The sequence below is a fragment of the Cajanus cajan genome, chromosome 1, assembly GCF_000230855.2.
Source record: "Cajanus cajan strain Asha chromosome 1, NIPB_CcT2T_4, whole genome shotgun sequence".
Classification (NCBI taxonomy): domain Eukaryota; kingdom Viridiplantae; phylum Streptophyta; class Magnoliopsida; order Fabales; family Fabaceae; genus Cajanus; species Cajanus cajan.
The window spans coordinates 31428799-31456554 of NC_138517.1; the positions used below are offsets into that span (position 1 = coordinate 31428799).

The window sequence follows — 27756 nt, forward strand, 5'->3', positions numbered from 1 at the left end:
ATTCTTCAATTTAAAGTATTTTTTCTACAGATTTTTAGTTTAAGGTTGTTTAATACATTATTAAGATTAAATCACACTTTCTTCATTCATTTTATTTAATTTGATTGCTTAATTTTCTTAAAAATGCAATATGTTTTTTCTGTTTAATTATAACTAGCAATTTTAATTTCCCGCACTTGTAGTGATACATTTTTTTAATGTGCACATGTATAAAATTTTTTAGATTATTAGAGCATCTGCAATGTGGGTTGTTTATAAGTAATTTCTTGTGGCACATCACTGTCACATCATCTCTGACCCATCTTATGGGTTGCTTAAATTTTAACAGAGTTACTTGTAGAAACAACCCTAAACCCATAAAGTGGGTTAGAACTGATTTAGCAGGGATATGGTATAGAGATTATTTATAAGTCTCATTGGAGATGTTATTAAGTCCCATTGGAGATGTTATTAAGTCCCATTGGAGATGTTATTAGTCTTTACTATATTACACTTTTTCAAAAAAATTAAGTAATTAAATTTAACCTTTTAACAAAAAAGAGATTAAATTAAATAAATTGAGAAACAAATCGAATAATTTAACATATTATTAAAGATATATCAAAATTATTTAAAAACAAAAACTTTTTATAAACTATCGAAACTCTCGTAGTCTTGTTGCCATGAGCTGTGGAACCGGTCAATTCAAAAGTTCAAAAGATTACAAGCAGAAGAAGCTCCCTCGCCGCCGCAGAACCCTAATCCGAGTTCCCTCGCCGTGCCGGAGCACCGTTCCAACGCCGTCGCTGGTTGGTTACTCTTTCTTCTTTCCACACACATCTATTCTAACTCGTGAATTATCCAACATTACTCATAAGCTTCAATTTCAATTCACTTTCAAAATAATCTTCCATCTCGTTCGATTTTCCTCAACCTAGATTATTTTGCTATGCCATGCTTTTGAAGTTTCTGTTCGAAACTTTTTTTTTTCTCTGTTGCTGTAGCGCTACCGTTAACTGTTTTCCGTTCCTATTTTCTTTTCACTCACTGAATGCAACACTATGCAGGGAAACCGTTGAAACAAAACTCTAGCGCCATGAAGACTCCACAAAGTGCGTCTAAATTGAAAAGGTAATGCTAATGGTTTTGTTTGTTCTAACTGGAGGTGTCTTAAATCGGACATTTGTGTGTTCTCATTGTGGTTTAGAGCTTAGTGCGTGTTTGGTTTAGGAATTAGCTTACTTTGAAGAAATAGTCGCATTTTGAGAGAGCTTTTGAAAGATAATATGTTACCAATTACCAAACTGCATGTATTATTAATAAGTTCACCCTGTGAAAGCTCTCTTAATTGTATAGTCATGATGAAATAAAACTTGTATGATTTCATTACTCTACCAAGCATGTAACAATGAAAATCAAAATTAAAAAATTCCTAGTTCATGCTGCAGCTTTCTTGCCGTTGCTTTATCTTGGCTTTCATTCAGGTGGGGATTTTTTTTAATTTTTTTTATTTTTTAAATAAAAGAAATTAAATTCTTGCTATTCATTCTGTTTAAGTGTGTTTGTAAACTTTGAGTTTCAGTGATCCCTGATAATTTACTCCTTTGTTTAAATGATTGATTAAATGTTATATATTATTAAATGTTTTATAAGGCTTATATAGAACTTTGTTTTGTTTTGTTGGAGTTCCTAAAGGTTAAAAATTTGCATTGCTATCTGCCCCTTTTTCAGGAAAAGGGAAGAAGGTAAAGGTAAGAAAAAAAAGAAAGAAGGCAATAAGCAGGAAAAAAGGAAAATTGCAGATGTCCCTAAATCTCGTAGCATGCTGGAGGATGTCCATGATGAAGGGGAAGGTGAGATTAAACATATTTTGAAATTATATATTTATTTGAAAGGCAAAAACTTTGATATGTGCTGCAAATATTTACTTGTTAGGTTTTCATTATTTGTTTTTTTTCTGTAAGGCTATATTGTGTTTATGATCAGGTTCATACAATTTTCTTATTGGCCATAGGTCTTTAATTAAATGCTGTACTTGATCCTATTATTTTTTTTTTTTTATAGAAGCACAAGTAGTAAAATCCTTCTGTCAGGTCATTATTATATAAATAAGTGTAATTATTTGTTTCTGATTGCATGCTCTGGCACACTGACTGATTAATGATTATTTGTTTTTCTGCAGTCTCCCATTTTTCACTAGCATAAGATAATTTATCTTTTTGATGAAGCTGTTGCTCTTTGTTTTCTTAGGGTTTGACAATGAGTCTCCTAGTAGCAAAGTTACGGAAAGTTTGTGGCAAGATCCTGATGACAATGATTCTGGATTAATAGAAGGTTCTGAAACCGAAGAAGATGTTGGGTTTCATTCAGATGAAGAAGATATTGTAATTAATGGTCGACTGACTTCTGAAGATTCAGTGCAGTTGAGGTTTGTTAATATTAATTATCTTTTATCTTTTTCCTCAGGGATAGAGCAAACTTCCCTAGAGAGAAACTAAAACAAGGGGGGAGGAATAAGGTATCCTGACTATCCTCTGAAACATAGAGGTCAATATAAAGAAAAGGGCTAAGTGGCTGTTAGATGCGTCAGAACTCTTTTCATTCTCTTTTAACATTTTTTTTTTTCTGAATTCTTTTATAACTGGTTTCCATGTTATTGTTTTATTAATTGTGTCATTTATAATTTTGACCACTTGCCTGTTCTATGATTTGTTTTGCGATGAATTTGGTTATTACTGATTGGTTACTTGACAGTGTATTCTTTTGTAACATCAATCATATATATTTTCTATACGTTTTCCTTGCTAGGTCATCCTTTAATCCGACATTGTTTTTTCCATGCAGTTCTTTTGATTTACATTTGCAACATGATTTATCCAAAGAAGAAATTGACAGTGAAAGGAACAGGAAATTTAGCTGGGAGACTCCAGCTATTGGTTTGTCAAATTGCAAATGGACAGGAACTGGAGAGAACATTTTGGAGGTATTTCATGTTATTATATTCTTTTGGTACATCGTATATGCAAGATTTCATGTCTCTGCAACCTCTGTGAAAACACAAAATTTAGTACAATTTCAAAGCCATCTGCCAATCAGTAGCCATGAAGTAATGGGGAATGGTTGGCTTTGGCACACTGCAATGCTACATTTTCTTTAATGGTGGTCTTTCATCACTTTCTATTTATGTCTTGCCCTCAAATAGATGATGTCGTGTCAGGTGAGAAAATCTAATTAGATATTGAGCGTGGTCAATGTTGATGCCCTTTACCCATTGTTTTTTTGAAGTAAAAGGACCAGTTGACTTTTTCTTTGCATCCCAATTTGTGAGGTTACTATTTAAGTTGATTATTGTAAATTGAGTCAATGTTATGTTGTCTACTTACTGTCTGCTTGGAGATATTGATTAGTTGCCTTTGCCTATTCAGTGAAATAAAATACAACGGTTTGTTTCAAATGGAATGGACAATTTTCTTTTGTCATTGTATCAGCCATATATTGGCTTTGTTGTAATTTTTTTATCACGTAAAATCCACTCACATCACAAATTCAGAATCTTACACTGTCTTATAAAAGATATGTTCATCCTTCATTTTGCTGAAGGCTTCAAATACATATTACATTGTTCTCTCTTGCTATCTTGTTTAGGATTTGGATATCAATTCTTGTCATGGTCTCAAAGCAAAGTTGTCTGAGCATTGGATGGATGTATACAAGACATCTGGAGGCAAAGATATTAGTTCTCCTAAACAAAAGATGTTTTTCTCCCTTTGTAAGTTGATTTCAAATCATTACATTATGAGCTTTGTGCATTTGCAATAATAATTATTAAATGCCTAAATCCTCCCATTAGTGTATTTAGATTTTTATCATTAATGTTTGCTTCACCATGGGTGCGTTTAAGATTCTGTTTCTTCTAATATCATAAAATTATACTATTTCTTCTATTTTTCTAAAAATATTTCTTGTCTGATAGGGGATTATGTTGGTTATTTAGGGAAATTGCAAAATGCCAAATAAAGTAGTTAATGACTTTTCCACTTTTGATTTTTTTTATCGTTTTATTGGCAATTACTTCATGTTGACTTGGTTCCAGGCAGCAGCTACAGGGATATACTTTACTGTAACAAGAGGCCTTTCTATCTCAAAGGGCTTGAAGATGCAAGCATCATGGATGCATACATAATGCATTCTGTAAGTATATTTCCCTTTCATTCTATATAAAATTATAGCTTGTAAGCGTCTTTGACATAGTGATTATTATGCACAGCTCAATCATGTCTTCAAAACTAGAGACTGTGTGAAAACAAATGATGCCAAACTGACCAAGCTTAAAGAGAATGCTGATAGTGATAGATTTCGAGATCAGGGCTTTACTCGTCCTAAGGTTAAGGAGTCTTACTTGTTTCTTTATTACAAATTTATATTTATTATAATTGCATTTGTCACTTCAAATCTTTAATCAGTGTTCTGCAATTTATATTTCCATTTACTATACTTGTTTCCTTTTGAATTGTAGAAAACAAGCATACTTTATTTATTTATTTTAATATAATAATTAATTGATTTAGTATTCCTTGAAATACATATTTCTTTGTGATTTGAAAATACTCCCTCCTCCCCCCTCTTCTTTGTCACATGTTTAATTGATAAACTTAGTATTCCTTTAAAATGAACTTAAAGTTAGAAGTAAGCTTCTATTTAATATTTGCTAAACATATTTTATGTATGTTTTTTCTGTTTCATGCTACAGGTTTTAATTTTATTGCCATTGTCAAGCATTGTATATCGTGTTGTAAAGAGGCTTATACAGCTCACACCTTCAGCTTACAAGGTATTTTGATGTTCTCTCCTTTGTTTTTTTGAAATGTATAGTCAAGCTAAGCTAACCATCGTGTTGACCCTTGAACATTGCATAATATCAATGAATGTTTTGGACAATGAAATATTTTCTAAATTTTCAAGCTGGGAATTTGAATCGATTTTTTTGCATAACACGTTTATTAATGAATTAAATGACATACTTTTAAAGTATAATTCCATAAAATTTAGCTAGATGTCTTTACTTGTGCTGTTGTACTTGTGCATCTCCCGTAGGATCAAAAATACTTGTTCTGCTTTGGTGCTGATTTCTGCTCCATGTTTTCTTTTATGGGTGTTCTATATTTCTATGCTCTTTTTAATACTACATCTAGTCCTAATTATAAGCAACAAATTTAATTTTTCTTTGGTCCTAAATATAAGCAATAATCATTAGTTTTTAAAATTACTTGGGTTAAATTTCTTTTGTACCCTTCATTTATTATTAACTCTATTTCCTATGCATCTACTTATAACTAACATTAAATATGACAACTACTTAAAGTAAATGGTATATTTGGAATAAAAATTGAATTTATGGTAGAATTAATTAAAACTAATCATATTAATTACTTTTTTAGATCTTGATAATTTGTCCTATGTTGCTTATAATTAGGACTGATGGTAGTAATATTTTCTATTATAAAATAATAAAGTAAAAGCATAAACTAAGAAATAGAAAGAGAGAAACATTACAAAGAAAAGAGAATGGTCTATGCTCCCTTAATTAAGCAGAAATTAATAAAAAGATGGAGTTTAATAGAAAAGAGCTCCCCCAAGCTGTATGAAGTTTGATTGTCTACTAGAAACTTCTTGATATATACCGTGAGCAAGGCAGCTAAGCTCCAAGGAGAGTCTTTACTCCTAAAAAAATAATTGAATATTATACTGATTAATTGTTTCCTATTTAGATGTGATAGGAGACCTGTGGTTAAACAGGTCTATGTTAGGAGGGAAAAGGGAGGCAGTTAGTTATTTTTAATAACTAACTGATAACAGTCCTGTAGGGACTGTTATATTGTATAAATAAGAAGAAATAAGGGCTGGAGAAAATATTGTAATGTTGGGAGAGTAGGCACTCTCGAAATTGCCTTGTATGACTGAAATTGACTGAGTTGGAGTGGCTCAGCAAGGGGGTCAATAAAAATCTTGCAGACATCTTTTGTTTTCTTCACGATCTCTCTCTCTTTACCAGTTGATTCTATCAAGATGTTTGCAATGGGCTTGCATCAATACTTTTTTAGTACAATTTAACAACAGTATTTGTCAGTCAAAAGTAGATACAACATGATATACAACTCATGCATGAGGTTTTCTTAATGTTAATATTGAAATTTTTAATGGCCGGTCAGGTTATGTAATACTTAGATAGTGTTTGACCTACCTTATTTTGGGTTTCTCTTCTCCTTTAAAGGAGAAGTCAGACCAAACAAAATTTTAAAAAATAGTTGTTAAAAAATAGCTTTTTTTAAAATGAAGAAAACTTAAAAAGATAAGTATCTTTTAAAAAAAACTAGTTTTAGGAGCTTTTACTTCACCTTTTTCCGTTTCTTTCTATATTCCAAATCCTAGGGTTTGGGAACTCATTAACTTAGAAATTATACTTTTAAGCTTAAAAAATTAACCCCCATTATAAAGAACTTTCAACTGAATCACACGGACCAATATAAGTTGTTATATTAGGTGATTTTATTAGATTTATAAAACAAAATAACAATGTAACAATTTGACCCTTCTTATCATTAAGTTTTTATGGGAGAGGTGAAAATATTACTCTGTCAAAGCATATGCACAATACCAATAAAATTGATAAATGACAATTGGAGAGTTTAAGAGGTGAGAGAGAACATTTATTTCTCAAATTCTCTTCTAATTATTTAACAAGAAACATATATTCTCATAATCTTTAGTAGGGGCAAATTATGAAATATAAAATTAATGTTCTATAGAAGTTATATAGTGCCTTATAAAAGAACCACGATTTCCTTTTATTGTGCTTTATAATAAGGATTGGAGGGAGTATAAAGTTAACCAACAACACAAACTTATGAACTCAGTATTTGGAGTCTTATGTTGTTTTATTCTTGTGTTTTAGGGTTTCTTCTGATTAATTATTCTAATTCTAATCCATATTTGGCATCGTAAGTTCTGATTCTAGCCCTAGGTTGAAGTTGGAAATTTTTCTTGCATCAATAGATAATTGTTTGAAATTGGGGGACGTCAATTTTTTGGTTATGTAGTTTTTAAGTAAAATTAGAGTGGTAGGGCTGTATACACTACCCTCCCTAGACTTCACTTATTATGAGCCTCATGCACTTGGTTGCCCCTTTTCAAATTAGTGATACTAAAGAGTTTTAGTCAATATGCTAGGTAAAAATTCAGTAGGGAACATAAGCATTTAATTTTTTGCAAAAATAATGTCTTCAGCTAATATCAATTAAATGTTCAGCTGATGTTAGCCTTTTATTTACATTTGAATGTTATATTCCCTCTCTGTACAAATTGGATGTACTTTTCTGTAATGAGTGACTTCTAGAGAAATCCTATGAATAATCAGAAAATAAAGAATTATGTAGTTGTCATTTATTTTCCTTCTATTTAAGAATATTTCTGTGATATTATTATAGTGTTTTTATCTGATTTTGAACAAGGTTAGCTATGATTGCATTGGGTTGGTCTAGAATGTGAGAAGGTCTACAAATGCTTGTATAGTGTATATAACTCCAATTCATTTTATTGATTTCAATGCATATCAAATTGCACGGGTAGTGAAATTCTAAGACCAGCAATATATGTCTCCATTGAACCTTCATTTGAACTTGGTAGTCTGAAATGGTAGCTAGTACACAACTTTGTGCTCAAGTTTTTGGCCATTGACTCCTTGTTGCCAGTGTTTCTTATTAATATTATCCATCTTATTATATTGTATTGCATCTCCTTGAGCAATATAAACAATTCCGTTGGTCCTTTATGACACTTGTGTTTGTTTTGTCAGGTCAATGTTGAACATATGGATCGTTTTTCAACAAAATTTGGAAGTGAAGAACATAAAGGTGATATAGAAAATGGCGAAGAGTCTGAAAATGCAAAACCTCACAATTCTTCCAAGCCGTCTGACTTTCAAATACTTTTTGGTGGCAATAATGAGGATGACTTTATGATTGGCATCAAATTTACTAGGTAACTATACTCTTACAGTGTAGCATTGTTTGTTCGCTTTCCTTTTACAAGATATGTTGTGGAATCTTGTAGAAGTCTGCCATCAACATCTGTTTTTGTACTCGTCACTCCATGTTATTTGTGGTTATTTTTTCAATTGGTGAGTGGTTGAAGCCAATGGTTGATGTGGGCACTGTCGGGGTTCCAAAACAACTACAACAAAAGCCTTATTCCACTAAATGAGGCTGGCTACATGGATCACCCTATGTCATTCGGCTTGGACCAAATCCTTAGAGATATTATTTACCATGAGATCCCTCTTAACAATTTCTCCAATGTTCTTGTTCCTTCTCCCCTCTTTTTGTATGACTAAACACTATGTAATTAATCTTCTCATCAGTGTTTCTAGTGACTTTTTTTGTATATGTTCCAACCACCTTAAAATGATTTTCTGTAATCTTTTCTCGATTGCTACTTCACCAATATCTCTTTATTATCAGAAGTGGAAGAAATCATTCTTCTTCTTATTATTCAAATGATTGGTCTAGTACATAAATAGGTAAAACAGGGAAATAAAAAAGGAAACAAATAATAGGCAATTCCTATAATTATATAATAATCCCTATAAATCAGTAACAACAATAAAGAATAAATCATAGATCCTAATCCCTGAAATTCTGCAACATAATAATATCCCATAAATTTTGGGATTTCTATCCAACACTCCCCCTCAAGCTGGTGAATAGATGCTAGTCATTCCTAGCTTGCTAATATTAGACTCAAAATCTGACTTCAACAAAGCCTTTGTCAGCAGGTCTGCTTCTTGTAATTTGGTTGGAACATAATGTAGAGAAAATGTACCATTTTCCATTTCTGACATGATGAAGTTTCTGTCAATTCTTACATGTTTCATCCTGTCATGTTGCACTGGGTTATGTACTATGTTTATGGCTGACTTGCTATCACTGTACAGTTTCACAGGCTCTTGAAGGGGAATAAATAAATCATGTAATAATCTTTTTATCCAAATCAGTTCACAAACTCCTTGAGCAATTGCTCTATATTCAGCCTCTGCACTGCTTCTTGCAACAACCGATTGTTTTTTACTTCTCCATGTCACTAGGTTTCCCCATACTTTTGTACAGTATCCTGTGGTAGATTTTGAATCTTCAATTGAACCTGCCCAATCAGCATCTGCAAAACACTCTACACTTCTGTGTTCATTTTTTCTGAACAGTAATCCCTTCCCAGGAGTACTTTTGAGATAACGAAGAATCTGATTTACAGCATCCAAATGCCTCTTCCTAGGAGAATGCATAAATTGACTTACCACACTAACACCGTAGGCAATATCTGGTCTAGTGAGAGATAGGTAGATTAGTTTTCCTACAAGGCGTTGATATCTCTCCTTTTCAACTAGAGGATCATCTTCAATAATCTTGTGCTTCCAATTTCGATCTAGGGGAGTTGTTGCAGGTCTACACCCCAGTTTCCCTGTTTCTCGAAGCAAATCAAGAGTGTACTTCCTTTGTGAGATGAAAATACCTTTCTTGCTTCTAGCTATTTCCATCCCAAGAAAGTATTGAAGCTGCCCAAGATCTTTAATCTTGAATTCTGCTTGCAAACAACTTTTGAGATTGTCAATTTCTTGATTGTCATCACCTGTGATTACCATGTCATCTACATAGACAATAAGAATAGCCCTTCTTTCATCTTTGGATTTTTTTTTACAAAAAGGGTGTGGTCTGCTTGGCTTTGAACATAGCCAAGTTGTTTCATAGTAGTGCTGAATCTTGTGAACCAGGCCCTTGGGGACTGTTTCAGTCCATACAGGGACTTATTTAACCTGCACACAACATCATTATTTTCTCCTTCAAATCCAGGGGGCAATTTCATATAAACTTCCTCCTCCAACTTCCCATTCAAGAAAGCATTCTTCACATCTAATTGGTGTAGTTTCCAATCCAGATTTGCTGCAAGAGAAATGAGAATTCTAATAGAATTAAGTTTTGCAACTGGTGCAAATGTTTCTTCATAATCTATACCATGGGTTTGGGTATAGCCTTGGGCCACTAGCCTCGCCTTATACCTGTCTATCTTCCCATCTGCACCCATTTTTGTGGTAAATATCCATCTGCAGCCCACAACTTTCTTCTCCTTGGGCAGCTTGACAATATCCCAGGTCTTATTTTCTTCTAGTGCAGCCATTTCCTCTAGGACAACAGCTCTCCATTTTTCGTCTTTAAGAGCATCAAAGACAGTGTTTGGGATCTGAACTCTATCCAATTCTGTAACAAAAGCTCTATATCTCGGAGATAGGTTAGAATATGTGAGGAAATTTGATATAGAATGCTTTGTACAAGATCTAACTCCTTTTCGTAATGCAATAGGCAAGTCAAATTCATCCATAGTATCATTTTCAACATTAAGATTTTCAACTGCACAATTACCTTCAATGTTACAGTCTATTGCTTCCACATGATTTGGCTCCAAGTCTGAAGATTGACCTTGCAAAGGAACATTATGTCTCCTAGTGTAGAATTTTGGAAAAAATTTGAACTCATTTTGAGTCCTCTTTTCTAATTCTCCCCCTTGACTGGTTATTGGTGTAGATTCTGTTTCAGATTCTTTTTGTATAGGTTCAGGTAAAGGAAGAGAAATTGGAAGAGAGATGGAAGGATCCCAATGATGAGGTTCAATCATATTCTCCCCCTGAAACGAATCATTGTGAAAGAAAGGTTGATTTTCAAGAAAAGTAATATCACATGATATGTAGAACCTTTTGGATTTTGGGCAGTAACATTTGTACCCTTTTTGTGTGGGAGAATAGCCAAGGAATATACATTTATGAGATTTTGGATCCAGTTTTCCTCTTGTAGGACTTGAGTTATGAACAAAGACTGTACACCCGAATATTTTTGGTTGAATAGACTCCAACATTCTGACTAAAGGAAAAAAATTTTTTAGACAGTTAAGAGGGGTTAAAAATTGGAGAGGTTTGGAGGGAAGACGATTGATAAGATAGGTAGCAGTTAACACAGCTTCTCCCCAAAAATGGTTGGGAACATTTGTGGTGAACATAAGAGAACGAGCAACCTCCAAAATGTGCTGATTTTTTCTTTCAGCAACCCTGTTTTGTTGCGGGGTATGATTGCAAGAACTTTGATGGAATATGCCATGTTCCTGTAGGTAACCATTAAGATCATTAGAGAAGTATTCCCGCCCATTATCAGTACGAAGGATGTGAATTGAGGAGCCAAAAATATTGGTGACAAGTTTATGAAACTGTTTAAAGGTTGTGCTGGCTTCAGATTTTTCTTTCAAGAGGTACACCCAACACACACGAGTATGGTCATCTATAAAGGTGATAAATCATCTAGCTCCATTTATGTTAGGAATTCGAGAAGGACCCCCATATGTCACTATGAATGAGGTGGAAGGGTTGTGATGGTTGATAGGGATGAGAGGGATAATTAGTTCGAGATTGTTTTGCAAGAATGCAATGTTCACACCTAAAAGAAGAAATATTTTTATTGATGAATAAATCTGGATACAAGTGTTTCAAATAATTGAAATTAGGGTGACCAAGACGGTTGTGCCATACAAAAACATTTGAATCTGACACGGTTGATAGGGAGATGGTTTGAGGAGAATTCGACTTTGATGGTGAATTAGATACAAAGTACAGACCATTATGTTCCTTAGCACTGCCAATCATCATCCCCGAAGACAAATCCTGAAAAATACAGTGAGAAGGGTAAAAAATTATTGCACAATTTAGATCTTTAGTCAATTTACTGGCAGATATGAGACTGTATTTTAATTCAGGAACATAAAGGACAGATTTTAGTTTTAGTCCTGACAGGTTTAAGTCACCAGTACCAGCTACCATTGATGAATTACCGTCAGCTACTGTAATAGTAACACCTTTATCAACTTTCTTGTATGACGTAAAGTCAGCCAATGACCCTGTCATATGGTCAGTAGCTCCGGAATCTAGGATCCATTCTCCTGTATTTTCCTGTCTAGACAAGAAAGAAAACTGACCATTACCTTTGTGAGCAATGTTTGCTGTAGAGTTTGCTGGTGCAGAAGCTTCAGGTTTGAGTTGAGAGAGTAGGTTCTTTAGCATATCCATTTGCTCATCAGAAAAAATAGTAGAATATTGCTTCTTTAAATCTGCAGAAGATTTAGCAACATTAACAGAGGCAGCAGCTTTGCGCTGACTTCTAGGTTTCCAATCTGCAGGTTTTCCATGAATGAGCCAGCATGTCTCCTTGGTGTGGTAAGGTTTTTGGCAATGATCACACCATGTCTTGGCCTCTTTAGGACGAATAGTCTTTAGATCATTTTTCCGAGACACAAGAGCTGAGTTTAGATGAGGATCCTCAATTGTAGGATTGTTTTGCAACATCACTTTCCTCCTACTTTCTTCTCTTCTAACCATGGCAAAGGCTTCCTTGAGAGTTGGTAGTGGTTTGAGGCCAAGGATCCGTCCCCTAACTTCATCTAATTCTTTTGTAAGTCCCTGAAGAAAATCAAATACCCTTTCTTTTTCCAGCATTTGGTCATACAACAATTTATCCTCAGAACATTTCCATGAAACAGTATAGAACAAGTCCATTTCTTGCCATAACTCTACCAACATATTAAAATACTCGGTTACAGATTTGTTACCTTGTTGAGTATTACGCAAAGCTGACCTTATTTCAAAGCATTGGGCTGAGTTTTGGAGGTCTGAGTACATCTCCTGAACAGTGGTCCATATTTCATGGGCAGTTTTGCAGAAAAGGTAAGTTCTGCCAATTTTAAGTTCCATTGAGTTTATCAACCAAGCCATGACAATGGAGTTCTCTGCATCCCAGTTACTGTAGGAAGGATCAGTCATTGGTGGAGCTGCAGAAGTCCCTGTAAGATAGCCCATTTTTCCTTTCCCTTTGATGACAAGAAGGACCGACTGGTACCATTCTCGAAAGTTTAACCCATTTAATTTGTGTTGGGTTATTTGAATTGAGGGGTTTAGGTCAATAGGTTGGAAGGATGAAGCCATATGGGCTGGGTTGTTTAGGTTTCTATTGGAAGGCGAAATATTTTCTGGTGTGGATGGTTGTGTGGGTGGCGCATCAGCCATGAAACTTTATTGAATTTTCATCTACGATGAAGAAGAATTGGCTCTTGATACCATATTATCAGAAGTGGAAGAAATCATTCTTCTTCTTATTATTCAAATGATTGGTCTAGTACATAAATAGGTAAAACAGGGAAATAAAAAAGGAAACAAATAATAGGCAATTCCTATAATTATATAATAATCCCTATAAATCAGTAACAACAATAAAGAATAAATCATAGATCCTAATCCCTGAAATTCTGCAACATAATAATATCCCATAAATTTTGGGATTTCTATCCAACAGTATACAACTGATTCTTATCCTGTCCTTTCTTCAGTGGCTATACATTTATCTTAACATTCTCATTTCTGCTACTGTCATATTTCTCTTGTTGTCATTTTAAAGTCAAGCATTCATTACCATAGAGTATAACCACACATATAACTGCACGATAAAATTTGTCTTTGAGCTTAGTAGGTACTTTCTGGTCACAAATTGGTGGGGGCACTATAAATGGATCATGCTGGTCAACTTGTATTCTACTATTCTATAATAAAAATTCTGATCAATGAGAAACAATTCTGTTCTCTCTACTACTCTTTCTCTCAACTCTAACACTTGTGCTAAAATCAATTTGATCAGTCCCTATTTATTCCAGATTTACATGAACACTTTTATTGCATATAAAACATCTTTTTATGTTTGAAGATTTTTCTTAAAATACATGGCAGATGGCACATTACTATACTATCTCAACCCATGGGAAGCTGCTTTTCTCAAACTGTATTTGTTGTAACTTGCATTTGCAATATGAGATGATTTTCCAGTTCCAATTTAAGTTTTATGCTTTGTTCTGTGCAGGAAGACAATCAAGTTGTTCAGTGATTTCCATACCTCAGACATTATTATTGCCTCAGCACTTTGCTTGGTTAATGTAAACAGTTTTTTTCTTTCATTTTTCATTTATTTTAGTTTCTTTTATTCATATTTGACTCTATTGATTTCTTTGTGCTTCCTTTAGATTAAATTTACATATTTTTGATTGATCCATTCAAGTTTCCCTTATATTTTGGCTGGACAGTTATTTTGTTTTGTTGTTTATTTATGTTTTTTAGTGAACAAATCATATTAATACATAGTACAAGAACCAAAGCATAGGGTAGGCCATCCTCTTCTAGGAAATAAGGGTGAATAAAACCCCAAAAGCAGAGAAAGTCTCATAAGAAAACCAAGGCGAGGAGTATGTTACATGCCCTGAGCATAAAATATTCACGTACTAATATTCTAATTATCACATCTCATGTCATCTCTTCTTTGAACATTCTGCTCTTGAACTGAAACCATTGTCATGTCAATAGCAATATTGCTCATGCCATCAAAATCAGGTGCTTGTCACCTTGGAAGGTCAAGGTGATGGTAAATGAATAAACGTTTATGGAATCTTTTTAACAGGTTAGAGAAGATACCCAGTGATGGAAGTGACAATGTCATACAAGTCGTCTTCATCCAAATAAGTGGTTTTCATGTACAGTGGCTTGGTTTGGGTTTTATTGTTGGGAATTAAATTTAGGGTGTTGCTAACCAGTTCCCTTAAGACACTGGTTAAGGAATCAATGTATAGAAAGGTTTTACTGAAAATCACATTGAAATTGCATGGTAGAGTGCACTCTTGCACTTTACAATGAAAATATTTCCACTTTTAATTTCTTAACCAGGCTTTAAGGACATTGTTAGTATTTTCCTTAACTTTTGTATAAATAAAAAGTATTGGGCATTCTAATGCTGTTTGCTGTATCTATTTACATTTTTATTTTGAATAAAATAAAATTTGGATCAGTTCATATCATAGTTGTCAGTAAAAACATTCTATATGAATATGAAATTATCTTTCTGAGGGGAACAGTCCCTAGAATTTTCCTATTTACACAGTAAGTTGATTCTATTATTTTCCTGGTGAGACTTGAACAATAAATAACTTCTCTCCTCTAACTCTTGGGTAACCTTTATGGTTACAGAGCAACATTTTTGTTTTAATTCTTATGGTAACAGAAAAACTTTGGTTAATGCCACTCTACTTTTATCTGACTTCTAAGAAAAGGCAGTTGGTGTTAATGATTACAGACCTGTCAATCTCATCACCTGTTTGTATAAAATCATCACAAAGATACTTTCCTTTTAACCAAATGGGTTTACTATAGGAAGTCAGAATGCTTTGCAGGTAGACAGTTTTAAATTTTTTTCAATAAATGAGAAGCTTTTATACCATCATATAATTAAATGCATGTGGATTTTTCTTTATAGGTTAAATAAAAAGTTTGTTCCATATACCTGACACTTTTTTCCCCTTCAGTTTAGTCCCTATATAAACAACTCTACTTTTTTGGTCCCTACATGAAAAAAAAATCCGAGTCCTGGTTGTTTGCTGTACCTTCTGGGTCTCCAATTTGCCCACCTGGCCGATCAATGTCTTTACGCGTCACCAACGTTCGAGCCAAGAGGACTGTGTACCCTCCGGGTCTCCAATTTGCCGACCTGGTCGATCAATGTCTCTACGCGTAATCAACGCTCGAGCCAGGAGGACTGTGTATCCTCCGGGTCCCCAATTTACCGATCTGACTGATCAATGTCTCTATACGTCACCAACGCTCGAGCCAAGAGGGTTGTGTACCCTCCGAGTCTCCAATTTGCCGATCTGACCGATCAACGTCTCTGCCTTGATAACGCATAAGCCAGGAGGGTTTGTGTACCCTCCTGATCTCCAATTTTCCGAGAAGTCCGAACAGAATATATCCTCTTGATCCCCATCCAACCGAGCATCCCGGACTTTAGGCTAGTCCTAGGTGTATGGATGAGTGAGTTCCGGTAAAACTAATCAAGGTTGTGATTTCCGTGATTCTTGCATAGATTTGATTACGATCATAAAGGCGGATCATAGGCTCATTAGAGAGGGGGATCCACACGCATTTAAGGGAATGAGGATCGATGATCCGAATCACGCATATATGACCCATATAAATAAGGAGAAAGGGAACTGGTAAAAGGCAGGTTATTCTCATTTTTGAATGTTCTAGGTCAGGACGGCGGCTAGGTTCTCTTAGGGTTATATCACTAAGGGTTCTCCGGCTGCTATCCATTTACTGGAACATTTGCCAAAGTTATGAAGCTTTGACACTGCCAGATTTGCTGAGTTCTTCTCTGTCTTTGCTGTGATGGAATGATGGCATGTAGGAAAAAAAAATTAGCTAACTCAAGGAAATGAAAATCTGAAACTGTTAAACTTAGGCAAACGATAGGGACCATGTCATAAATGTTTTTCATCTAAGACCCAAACTGTGGAGTTTCTTTAATTGAAGGATCAAAATGAAAATGGTTTCAAGTATAGGTACTCAATTTTTTAATTTTACCTTCTTTATACATAGTATGTGACTCTTTTAGTAAAGTAGAGAATACACATTTATTTTTATAAATTTGTTCTATATATTGTTCATTTATATTAATACGATTTTAAATAGTTTTTGTTTATTAATAATCCTCAGTCGTATGAAACTCTGCTGAATCTTTTTATAAATGTATTGCTTATATATGCTAACATCAGCTTGTTCGTTATTATAGAAAATTGAGGAGGCTGGGAGTAATAAGGAAAAAGATGTAGATTTTCTTTCGTCCATCGAGGTAAGTTGCCCTACTTATAATTAATGTTATATCATATTTAATAAATATCAAATCTATATCAATATGTAGTTGCTCTGTATATGGATCATAGAATATGGAGTTGATAAAGCATTATTTATTCTGAACAGGTTCTGATTATTGATCATGCAGATGTAATAGCAATGCAGGTATGCAGTGATCTTTGTTTAAATTACTATAACTGATTTCCTCATCATTTTGAATGCAGTAACTGTTGTTTCTCATTAATGTTGAAACTTGCCAGAATTGGTCTCATGTGCATACAGTTATTGAACACTTGAACCGCCTGCCATCTAAGCAGCCAGGAACAGATGTAATGCGCATTAGACCATGGTACATTCTGTAATTTTTCTGCATTGAAGTTGGTTTTTATTATGTTTTCACCCCCTTGATTAGTATTAATGTTGTACAATTTTCTTTACCCATGTTTTCAGTTTTCTTTTTAAATTAATTGGAGGTAATTTTTTTTCTTTGTTTGAATAACACTAAGAATAAATTAAATTATAGAGAAAAAATAAATGAGAGAGGAGGATAAGATATACTTCTACGTAGAGAAACTAAAAGGAAACAGTTGAGAGGCAAAAAAATGAACATATGCTTGAAGACCTTAAAGAGCATGCACCAATCACGGTTGAAAAGAGGCCTTGCTTATTACGTGGAATTAGTGCACTAATCACTGTTGAGAAGTTTAAAAATGTGATTAGTGCACTGATTCCACAGACATAAAGCAAACGTGTATTCTTCTGCATGCAATTGTATTCTCTCTTTTCTTTTCCATTCAATTGGATTATGGAGAAGAAAGATATTCCTTGGCTTTTAATATATTCATTATTCATTTGTTTTATGAACTGCATGTTACTATCAGGTTATCAGAGGCAACGGGGTCAGAAGTAAGATATACATTTCTTGTTTGTTGTGATTCAAGAATTGTGTGTATTGTTGTACACATACCAATCTTATTTATAGAGTGAATATAATAAATGATAGAGATACTAATCTCTAATATTATGGAAACTAATCTAATCATATCCCTAATTGATAGTGAGGATAATAGCCATAATATATGTATCCACAATATCTGTAATATATTCACAATATCTGTAACACTCCCCCTCAAGCTGGAGCATATATATCATATGCACCAAGCTTGTTACAAATGTAATCAATCCGAGGTCCTTTAAGCGATTTTGTGAACATATCTGCTAAATTAATTGGAAGCAGCCGGAGGCCGTGGTCAGAGGCGGCGAACGGAGGCGACGGCCACCTGAAGCGACGGTCGGAGTCAGCGACTGGAAGCGGTTGTAGGTGGCGATCGGAAGCGGCGGTCGGAGTTGGCGACCAGAAGCGGCGACCGGAAGCGGCGGTCGGAGTCGGCGACAGGAAGCGACCAGAGGCGACGGTCGGCGGCGCGGCAACTGGCGGCACGACGACCAGAGGCTGTAGTCGGATGTAGCAACCGGAGGCGGCGGTCGGCGGTGCGACGACCGGAGGTGGTAGCCACCGGCGCAACAGCCGACGACGGTCAGAGTGGGCGACCGGAAGCGGTGATCGGCAGCACAGCGATCGGAGGCGGTAGCCGCCGGCGCGGCGTCCGGCGGCAGCCGGAGGTGGCAGCAAGGGCCTTTGCAAGAAGAGAAAAAAATATATTCTAAAAGAAAAACCTAATAAGCTCTAGATACCATGTTGTAATTCAGGAATTGTGTGTATTATTGTACACATACCAATCTTATTTATAGAGTGAATACAATAAATGATAGAGAAACTAATCTAATCATATCCCTAATTGATAGTGAGGATAATAGCCATAATATATGTATCCACAATATCTGTAATATATTCACAATATCTGTAACATTGTTTATACCAGAATTTTGAGATTTGTATGTTTGTATTTTTTAGGTATCTTGATGATCATGCCAGATTTTACAGGCAAACAATAATACTGGGTTTTTATTCAAATCCAGGTAATGATCCTTCCTTGTAGTCATGTCTTTTGAGATCAAATTTACATTATTATTTTTTGCCTTTACCTTTTTTTTACAGAAAGCTAGGTGTTATCTGTTGAACATATGCATTTGCATTCCTTTCCCTTTTATTATGTTTTAGTAAATGGGGCAGATGTTAGTTTGCGGGAAAAATAATTGTTTTTTGGCTTCACAATGTGATCCATCTTGCCTTTTGCAAGAATGATTTTATCTATTTATATTTACAATTTTACATTTTACATTACAATCATCATGATAATCTGTTACATTTTATAACATTGGTGAAATTTTGGTTTTGGAATTTGCCTTTTCTGAAGGAAGATGAGTGGTTAAACCTATGCTCCATTTCACCTTTTTATATGCTCAGTTATAACTAGAGTTTGTTATTGAATCCATGTTTACGTGTGTGCACTATTGAAACACAGCCAAGTATGCTATAACGCATTTTTCCATGTTGCAGATATAAATGCTTCATTCAATCATCAGTGCATTAATTATGAAGGGAAGGTATGTAACATAGCCAAATACCGGTTCTGGCAGCACCATAGCACTGTGGATTTTAGTAGAACTGCCATTCACCATTGATAGCATTGTACTTTTCACCATTTTCTTTCGGTTACTGAAACTGCTACAACACTATGGCAGAGGATTACTGTTTGACATGATTGATTTTCCCTTTTTAAAATTCCAATATTCTAGGGATTCAGTAATAGGAAGCTGCATCCCAGTATTTTATGAGATTGGGATTATGTAAATGAATAGCAATATTTTTGGGCTTTGCTCCAAATGTAATCTGCAAGTATACCTCAGCCTAGTGGTGGAGGGTTGGGGATAAAGCTTATTCACTTTGGGTAATCACACTATTCATTGGTTTTGCTGAAACCTGTCTAGACACTTTTAGTGGGTCTTCTCTCAATCATATTTTTTTTTTCTATTTGCAAGACTTGAATCCGAGACTATGCCATAAGCCATAGTCGATTTTTGCTTTGGTATAGACTGTTAAAGATGCATCATGACTGAAAAGTTCACAATGTATCAGAATGACTTAAAATTTCCCTGCTCTTTTATAGACTTTTTTAGGAATGGTGTTGATGATCTTGTGAAATGAAAACTGCAATCAAATAGTGTGCATGCATGTGTGTTTTTTTGTCCTCCCCTTAAGCAATTACACCAACCAAAATAATTGTTTTTAATTTTTAATTATTTAAGTATATTTTTTTTACATCTGCAGGTGAAACTGATCTGTGAATATAAAGGTGTCTTGCACAAAGTGCTACCTGACATACGACAAGTAATTTTTTCAATATTGCTGCTTGCTTGAATAAATAATCTGCCTTTTGGTCCTATACTTATGTGATGCAGTTAAGGTCTAGTTGATGCCTAATGTTTCAGATGGGAAGGAAACCAATTGGTTCTTTATGCATTCTGATAGTCTAATTGGCAATTTTATTAATTACACTTAGATTTCTTTGCATCGTATTACATGGGAAAAATATTCATTATTGTATTTTTACTACAGTACACGAGAGAGATGAGTCAGTGATATTATTATCTACCTTACTATATTTTCTGCTCAGAAATACAAAAGAAATAATATTTATCAGGATGCTTTATTTCATCTGTAAATCATTGGAAATGACTGTAATATCTGTATTTCACAAATTAGCATATTTTCATGGACGTCCAATTATGTACGGAGCTGCTAATAAGCTCTCACTTCTTTCAAGGAACTGCTAACAAACTAAAGGGTCTTCTTCTCATGATTAGTTCCTTTGATATACCAATGTCCCATTTTTTTTCTTTATTACTAGTATTTTAACCTGTGCACAAGTTAAATATTTATTATATATAATTAAAATTTATAATAAATTATATATACAAATAAATATTATATTTGAATACATAAATTATATTTAAAATTTGTATAAATAGATATTTATAAACATATAAATTATATTTTACATTTTAGATAAATAATTTATATTGTAGCAAAAGATTATTCTTATTTGTCAATAAATTATTTTTGTTGTGATTCAGGAATTGTGTGTATTGTTGTACACATACCAATCTTATTTATAGAGTGAATACAATAAATGATAGAGATACTAATCTCTAATATTATGGAAACTAATCTAATCATATCCCTTATTGATAGTGAGGATAATAGCCATAATATATGTATCCACAATATCTGTAATATATTCACGATATCTGTAACACTCCCCCTCAAGCTGGAGCATATATATCATATGCACCAAGCTTGTTACAAATGTAATCAATCCGAGGTCCTTTAAGCGATTTTGTGAACATATCTACTAACTAGTCACCGGAGGCAGCGGTCAGAGGCGGCGATCGGAGGCGACAGCCACCTGAAGCAACGGTCGGAGTCGGCGACTGGAAGTGGTTGTAGGTGGCGACCGGAAGCGGCGGTCGGAGTTGGCTTCCAGAAGCGACGACCGGAAGCGGCGGTCGGAGTCAGCGATCGGAAGCAGCGGTCGGAGTCGGCGACCGGAGGCGATGACCGGAGGTGGCGGTCGGAGTTGGCGACCGGAAGTGGCAGTCAGAGGTGGCAATTGGAAGCGGCAGTTGGAGGCGGCGACAGGAAGCGACCAGTGGCGGCGGTGTGAAGACCCAAGGTGGCGGTCGGAGGCGACAACTGAAGGCAGCGACCAGAGGCGACGGTCGGCGGTGCGGCAACTGGCGGCACGACGACCGGAGGTAGCAACCGGAGGCGGCGGTCGGCGGTGCGACGACCGAAGGTGGTAGCCACCGGCGCAGTGGCCGACGGCGGTCAGAGTGGGCAACCGGAAGCGGTGGTCGGCGGCGCAGCGATCGGAGGCGGTAACCGCCGGCGCGGCGGCCGGCGGCAGCCGGAGGTGGCAACAAGGGCCTTTGCAAGAAGAGAGAAAAATATATTCTAAAAGAAAAAACCTAAGCTCTAGATACCATGTTGTGATTCAGGAATTGTGTGTATTGTTGTACACATACCAATCTTATTTATAGAGTGAATACAATAAATGATAGAGATACTAATCTCTAATATTATAGAAACTAATCTAATCATATCCCTAATTGATAGTGAGGATAATAGCCATAATATATGTATCCACAATATCTGTAATATATTCACAATATCTGTAACAATTTTAAAATATTAAATTTTAATTTATAAATAATTATAATAAATAAAATTTAAATAAGATAAAAAGTTAAAAGAATCCCTAAAACGTCTCTTGTAAAAGAGAAGTTCATAAAAACGTTTTTGGGCAAGAAAGACATTCGTATTTAATGTTGATTGAGGTCAGGCAATTCATTTTTCTGCCTTCTGTGTTATCAATTTTTATTCAGATTTATCACTATATGTTTGTACCTTACTCTATATTGGAGCTAATACTTATCTAAATCTTGAACCCTGCAGATTTATGAACGATTTAGTGTAGACTCAATAGTAGAAGCTGATGATGCCCGTTTTGATTATTTTGTTAAGAAGGTATCTATTTTTGACTTACGGATTTAAAAATATTATGTTATGTTGAATTGGTTTTGAAGAACTTACTGTCCATTCTTTCTGAGAATTTGATGTTGTTGATCTTCTTTCTTTGCTAATTTTGGGTCAAGCCATATTTCTAACCTTTAAGAGTGAAAGTCATTGCTCAAGTAAGCCCTGATGGCAAAGTTTAATCTCAGGATATCCATGGTACTAAAATTTTGGGCGCTTGTTTTGGCAATTGCATTATTTATAATGTTGGGAAGACACACTGTGTCTGAGTCCTGTCTACCTGATGACCAAGGAATATATTTTTGTCGCATGCCCTTGTCATTTAATCACTCGCATTATAGCCCTTCTTGATCTTAGGTTTCCAAATAGGCCACAATGGCAGTAAGTTATGATTTCTTGTACTAGCAGTTAGCAGTGTTATCAAAAAACGGTTATGGCGGCGCCATAACGGGGCCATAACGGCGTGGCGGCGGCCGCCGCAATCCTTTATGGCGGTTTAGGGTGAAAATGGCGGGGTTCCGCCATTTTGGAGATGGCGGCCGTTACGGCGGGTTTGGCGTGGCGGACATGGCGCCGTTTTTGGGCCATTTTTTTTTTGTTTTTCGTTTTGGCCCTTTTTTTTTCGTTTTGGGCCTTTTTTATTTTATTTTCTGGTTTGGACCCGGGTTTGTTTTCCGGGTTGGGCACCCAACAGATGAAATAGGGCATTAGAAACCCTAAATCACTTATAGTCCCTTTCGTGCAAACCTCCCCCCCCCGCAACTGCTTCGACTCCCACGCTGCATCTGCCACCATCGCCGACGACGCAACCGCCATCGACGCCGACGACTCAACCGCCGCTGTCGCCTCCGACGCAGCTGCCACCGTCGCAGCCTCCGACGCAGCCGCCACCATCACGTAAGAACTAAGACGTCTCTTCTCCTCCGCTTGCATCACTGTCGCGCCACCATAACCTCCGCCACCACCGCAGCTGCCTCCGCGCACGCCACCCTAGCCTCCCCGCGAGCCGCCACCACCTCCGTCGTCACCTCTGCAGGCCACCCACCGTGACCTCCGACAAGATTTTCTTCCTCCTCCTTTGAGTTTTGCCATCACAACTGCCACCGCATCCGACAATCCGACAATGTCAGGGGAGGCAGAGGATTGTTGCTTTGTTTTAGGATTAAACAAAATAGTTTTAGGAATGACAATTATGTTTTGCTATTTTTTAACATTGTTGCTTTGTTTTGATGGCTATTTTTGTTGGTTAGGGGTTTATGTTTCTTTATGATGACTATCAATAGATTATAAATGCCATGAATTTTAGATTGTTATATGGTTGGTTTTAATATGTGACTGTGTTTGTTATTTTTCTACTTTTGCATCATATTATATGTATATATATTTTTGTTTTTTTTTGTCCGCCATGATGTCCGCCATAGACCGCCATGGCATCCGCCATGGCAATATGGCACTTAAAGGTCCTTGCCGCCATCCGCCGTATAACCTTATTGATAACCTTGGCAGTTAGTTATTAATTTAGCCATAATAGATTAGGATAAGAATAGTCTCTCCATGACTTTTAACTCTAGTCAGCTAATTGTTTTCTTTTTTACTCATGGCATTGGGTTAATACTTAATACTGCAGTTTAAACGTAAGAGTCATGTAATCGAAAATGATATAAAGAAAATAGAAAAGAAATGTATTTCTTTCCCTTTATGAGAGAGAGTTTAGAGAATTTAGTAAATTGTATTATTGATAAATCTTTAGAGTACATATTCATGAGATACAGACTACATATATAGACAAGTCTCAACAAGGTAGATAACAAACCTAACACAACTAACTAACGTAATGAGCTTAACAGAAACTTACTATAGAAACTAACTCAATACAGTTAATAAAAGTATTTATTATTCTATTCTCTAATACCCTTTAGTTGCAGTTGTTCATATAATTATTGACATTAGAGGACTATTGTTTTATCTCTTGTTGAATGGAAATTCGTTCAATCAATAGAAAAGGATGTAGTTGCTGGCATTTTAGAAATTTGTTTTTCACCTGTAATTTTTCCCCTGAATGTCAAATGTCCTTATTTGTGTGTTGTTTTTTTTTGTACATATCTTATTCGTGTTTAATAATGATGCATCCATTCAATTTACTTAAGCTTACCTTGGTATAACTCTTGTCTATTTTGTGCATATCCTTTTGCTGACTTCACCTGCGTAGAAGTTGTGAGCTAAATTTTTCTGTTCAATTTCTTTAAATAAGTGCCTTAGGATGGTCCAAATGGTATTAACAATCATGTGCTCGTTATTGAAAAAAATTGACAATTGGGTCATTTAAATAATGTCAATCATTCTTGTGTTGCAGGTTTTCCCCAGAATAAAAGATTTAGATCAGGTTACTTTTTAAAAAAAACTTTGATATTTTTTCTAGCTTGTATGCATGTGATAATTTAAATTCATAGACTCAATTTTTGGTTTTCTTTGATGCAGGGAGGGACTATGTTATTTACCAATTCTTACTTTGAATTTATTCGAATCCGAAATTTTTTAAAGTCACAGAATGCCTCCTTTTGTCTGCTTGGGGAGTAAGGATCCAATTCTTTTATGGCATTATCGTTCTTTATTTTTTAGTTGAATATGATTATTTGATCATAATGTAGTTGCGTTTTTCTTTTCTCTAAATTCTTTTTAAGCTAGTTATTATGTTGCATTTTGATTCATGAGAGGTATTTTTTGTTAATTTAGGTATACAACACAAAGTGATATTTCTCGTGCACGTCTTTGGTTTTACGAAGGCAAAAGAAAAATTATGCTTTACACGGAAAGGTCTCATTTTTACCACAGATATAAGGTTGTATATATTGAATAATTTATTTTTCCCTCTCCTTTCCCGTTTTTTACCTCTGCATTCTTATTTTTATTGATACTGAATACCAACATATTTAGTTTATTTCTTGATGGCAGATTCGTGGGGTTCAGAATTTAATCATTTATTCTCTCCCAGAGAGGAAGGAATTTTACCCTGAGGTAAGCAGGCTTGTAAAGTCAGATATCTTTTCCTCTCACTCATAAATAATGACCTAAGAAAGGAGCATAAAACTGATGAAATAGGAATCCTCCATGGCTACAAAGATGTTAAATGAAAGAAATTGATAAAATACCTATGTTTAAAAGAACAATGTAGTCCTATTGCATGGTCAACCTTGGAAAACTGAAAAAACCAATATGCAAAACCACATAAGCAAGGTAAGGAAACAAGCCTGTCCCATTAAAGATGGAGAGGGATAAATTTATGGCTAAAAGTTTTGGAATTGTACTCCAGCACAATCAACTGACTCCAAAAAAGCACTACCAAAATATGCCTCAGTAGTTTATTATTCTTAATTGTTTCTATAACATGCATTTCATCGAATTTTTTGTTCATGATTTCTTTTCTATGTTGATATAATTTGCATCAGATGTCATTCTTATGTGTGACACTGAAAACAATCTAGATTCTGAAGTCAATTTTTCTTCATTACTTTCCTTTTTCTGTTGCAGATTGTGAATATGCTTGATGGGTCTGACAATATGACATGCACGGTCCTTTTTTCCTTCCTTGACAAGCTTCGGGTAATACTTTATTCTCTCTTTGATGTGCCTTTATAGTGTTACTTGCTGGAATTTTGTGTGGGTTTAGCATGTACTTCCATGAAAAGATGATTAGTGCTAGAAAGGGAGAGAAAGATGGAAAGATTGGGATTCTATGACTTGGTATATTATTGCTTCCTAATTTCTTTCCTAGTGCTACATTGTTGACTGGAGTATGCCTATAGATGATAGATGGGCTTTTTCACCACTACAGTCCATAGCTCGACTGACTTTGTCTATCCAGAGCTATCTGTTTGTTTTTTTTAATAAAAAAACCTTCATTGACAAACTGCCTATTTTTGCTTTAACTTGTATAACTGCTTGGACCATCTGGATATTTTCTCTCATACATAACGTCTACAGATTTTAACATTAATGGTATCGTAGGGGTTATGGAGTTTTGTCAAAATGGTGGTGCTCTTAATTGAATGAGAAATTGTTTAATGGTCTTCTTTCGCTATTAAAATTGTCACGAGTGTAGTATTATTGTGAGAATGTGGGAGTTATATTTAAGGTGGTAGTGACATTTCGTTTAATTTTGTTTTCTGCTGGATTGTAGTAGTCTATTGCAGTATTTCTTGACTGCTACTCCTCTAATCTTGTTTTCCTTTTCTGCTTTTCACTCTTCATAATTGTTAATTGTATTATACTCCTGTTTTTGGATTGCATTTCAGCTGGAAAGAATTGTTGGAACTACTCCAGCCAAAAGAATGGTGGCCGCGGACAAAGGTGTTTTTGTTTTCTGCCATTAGAATTCTGCCATGCGAATTAACTTGGGTCCGTCGTGGTGGCATCGTTCCCTTAGTCCCCAAGAGGCTCTTGAAAATGATTTTGACGCAAAGATGAGTCAAAAATAGTTTTTCCAAGGATGCTTGGAGGAAAATTTTGTTTGGGTTTCAATTTAATGATAGCAGACATTGTAAAATAGTAGAAGGAATTACAATTTATAACTGCTAGGTGCTAGCATTAATTCTGATAATAGTTTTATTTTTTTTCGTAAAATATATTGAATAATACCAAATGTAACGGAAGTCACGTTTTATTTGGTACGATCGAACCTTGGGACTTGGCGAAGCATTGTGAGCAACGCAATCCCATCCATCTGCCATTGATAATCTTGCCCTTCCATGATGATCGTTATCTACTCCGTACAATTTCTTATTATTTTTTAAAGAACTACTTATTAAAATTAACATAATTTCATATGCCCACTATGCATAAACCCAAGTTAAATGATAAACAAGATCAAAAATAATTCTGCAGTTTCCAACGTGTACTTGGTATTTACAAAAGTATTTGACGGAGTGTATAGCCAAAATCAAGAGGAAACCTTTTCAACGTGACCATGTTTCTCAGGAAACAGAGGACTTGTGATTTTTCTGAGAAATGCTGTATTCTCCAAGGTAAAGACTCGTAGACTTTTCTTGCAAAGATCAAAAACACAAAATAGTCCATTCATTATGCAGGCTCACAAATTTCCTAGCAAGAATAAGTTTCTTGGCTGCAGGCAGTAAACATTATTAAAATAGAGAAGTTTAAGAAAGTTGTCACCGTCGGCCTCAAATTATTAAGTTGTGGTATTGAATTAAGACATTTTTTTAATATAAAAAAAGTTTTATAGTATTTAATTAGAATTATTTTTAATAGTATGTAAAATTTAGAGGAATTAATAATTTTTTAACTTAAAAAAATCTATTGGTATAAAAAACATAAATATTTAATGAATTATTTTGAATGATAGATTTTGAAAAATCTTTGTTTAATTTACATATAATTTATTCATTTAACACAAACTTACAAGATTTTGAGGTTTTTTTTTTCTCGCTCTTCAATCTTCTTTTATGTATATCTGGCT

General features: G+C 35.0%; 1 protein-coding gene across 2 annotated transcripts; it reads left to right on the top strand.

The window, feature by feature from the left end:
- The first annotated feature begins 629 nt into the window (after nucleotides 1-629).
- On the top strand, nucleotides 630-27065 carry NOF1 (U3 small nucleolar RNA-associated protein). 2 transcript variants are annotated; one of them, XM_020364695.3, is made up of 24 exons: nucleotides 630-788; nucleotides 1047-1110; nucleotides 1711-1832; nucleotides 2230-2407; nucleotides 2824-2962; nucleotides 3625-3748; nucleotides 4073-4170; nucleotides 4247-4363; nucleotides 4730-4810; nucleotides 7832-8016; nucleotides 13971-14043; nucleotides 16722-16781; nucleotides 16910-16948; nucleotides 17044-17132; nucleotides 18699-18763; nucleotides 19245-19291; nucleotides 20016-20075; nucleotides 22203-22274; nucleotides 24637-24666; nucleotides 24762-24856; nucleotides 25017-25122; nucleotides 25236-25298; nucleotides 25812-25883; nucleotides 26576-27065. In XM_020364695.3, exons 2-24 carry the CDS (start codon nucleotides 1076-1078, stop codon nucleotides 26651-26653), a joined length of 2028 nt encoding a protein of 675 aa, XP_020220284.1. In that variant the 5' UTR covers nucleotides 630-788; nucleotides 1047-1075; the 3' UTR covers nucleotides 26654-27065. The 2 variants fall into 2 exon arrangements, with proteins under 2 accessions (XP_020220284.1, XP_082915260.1); XM_083059134.1 differs by lacking the exon at nucleotides 22203-22274.
- Nucleotides 27066-27756: the final 691 nt, after the last annotated feature.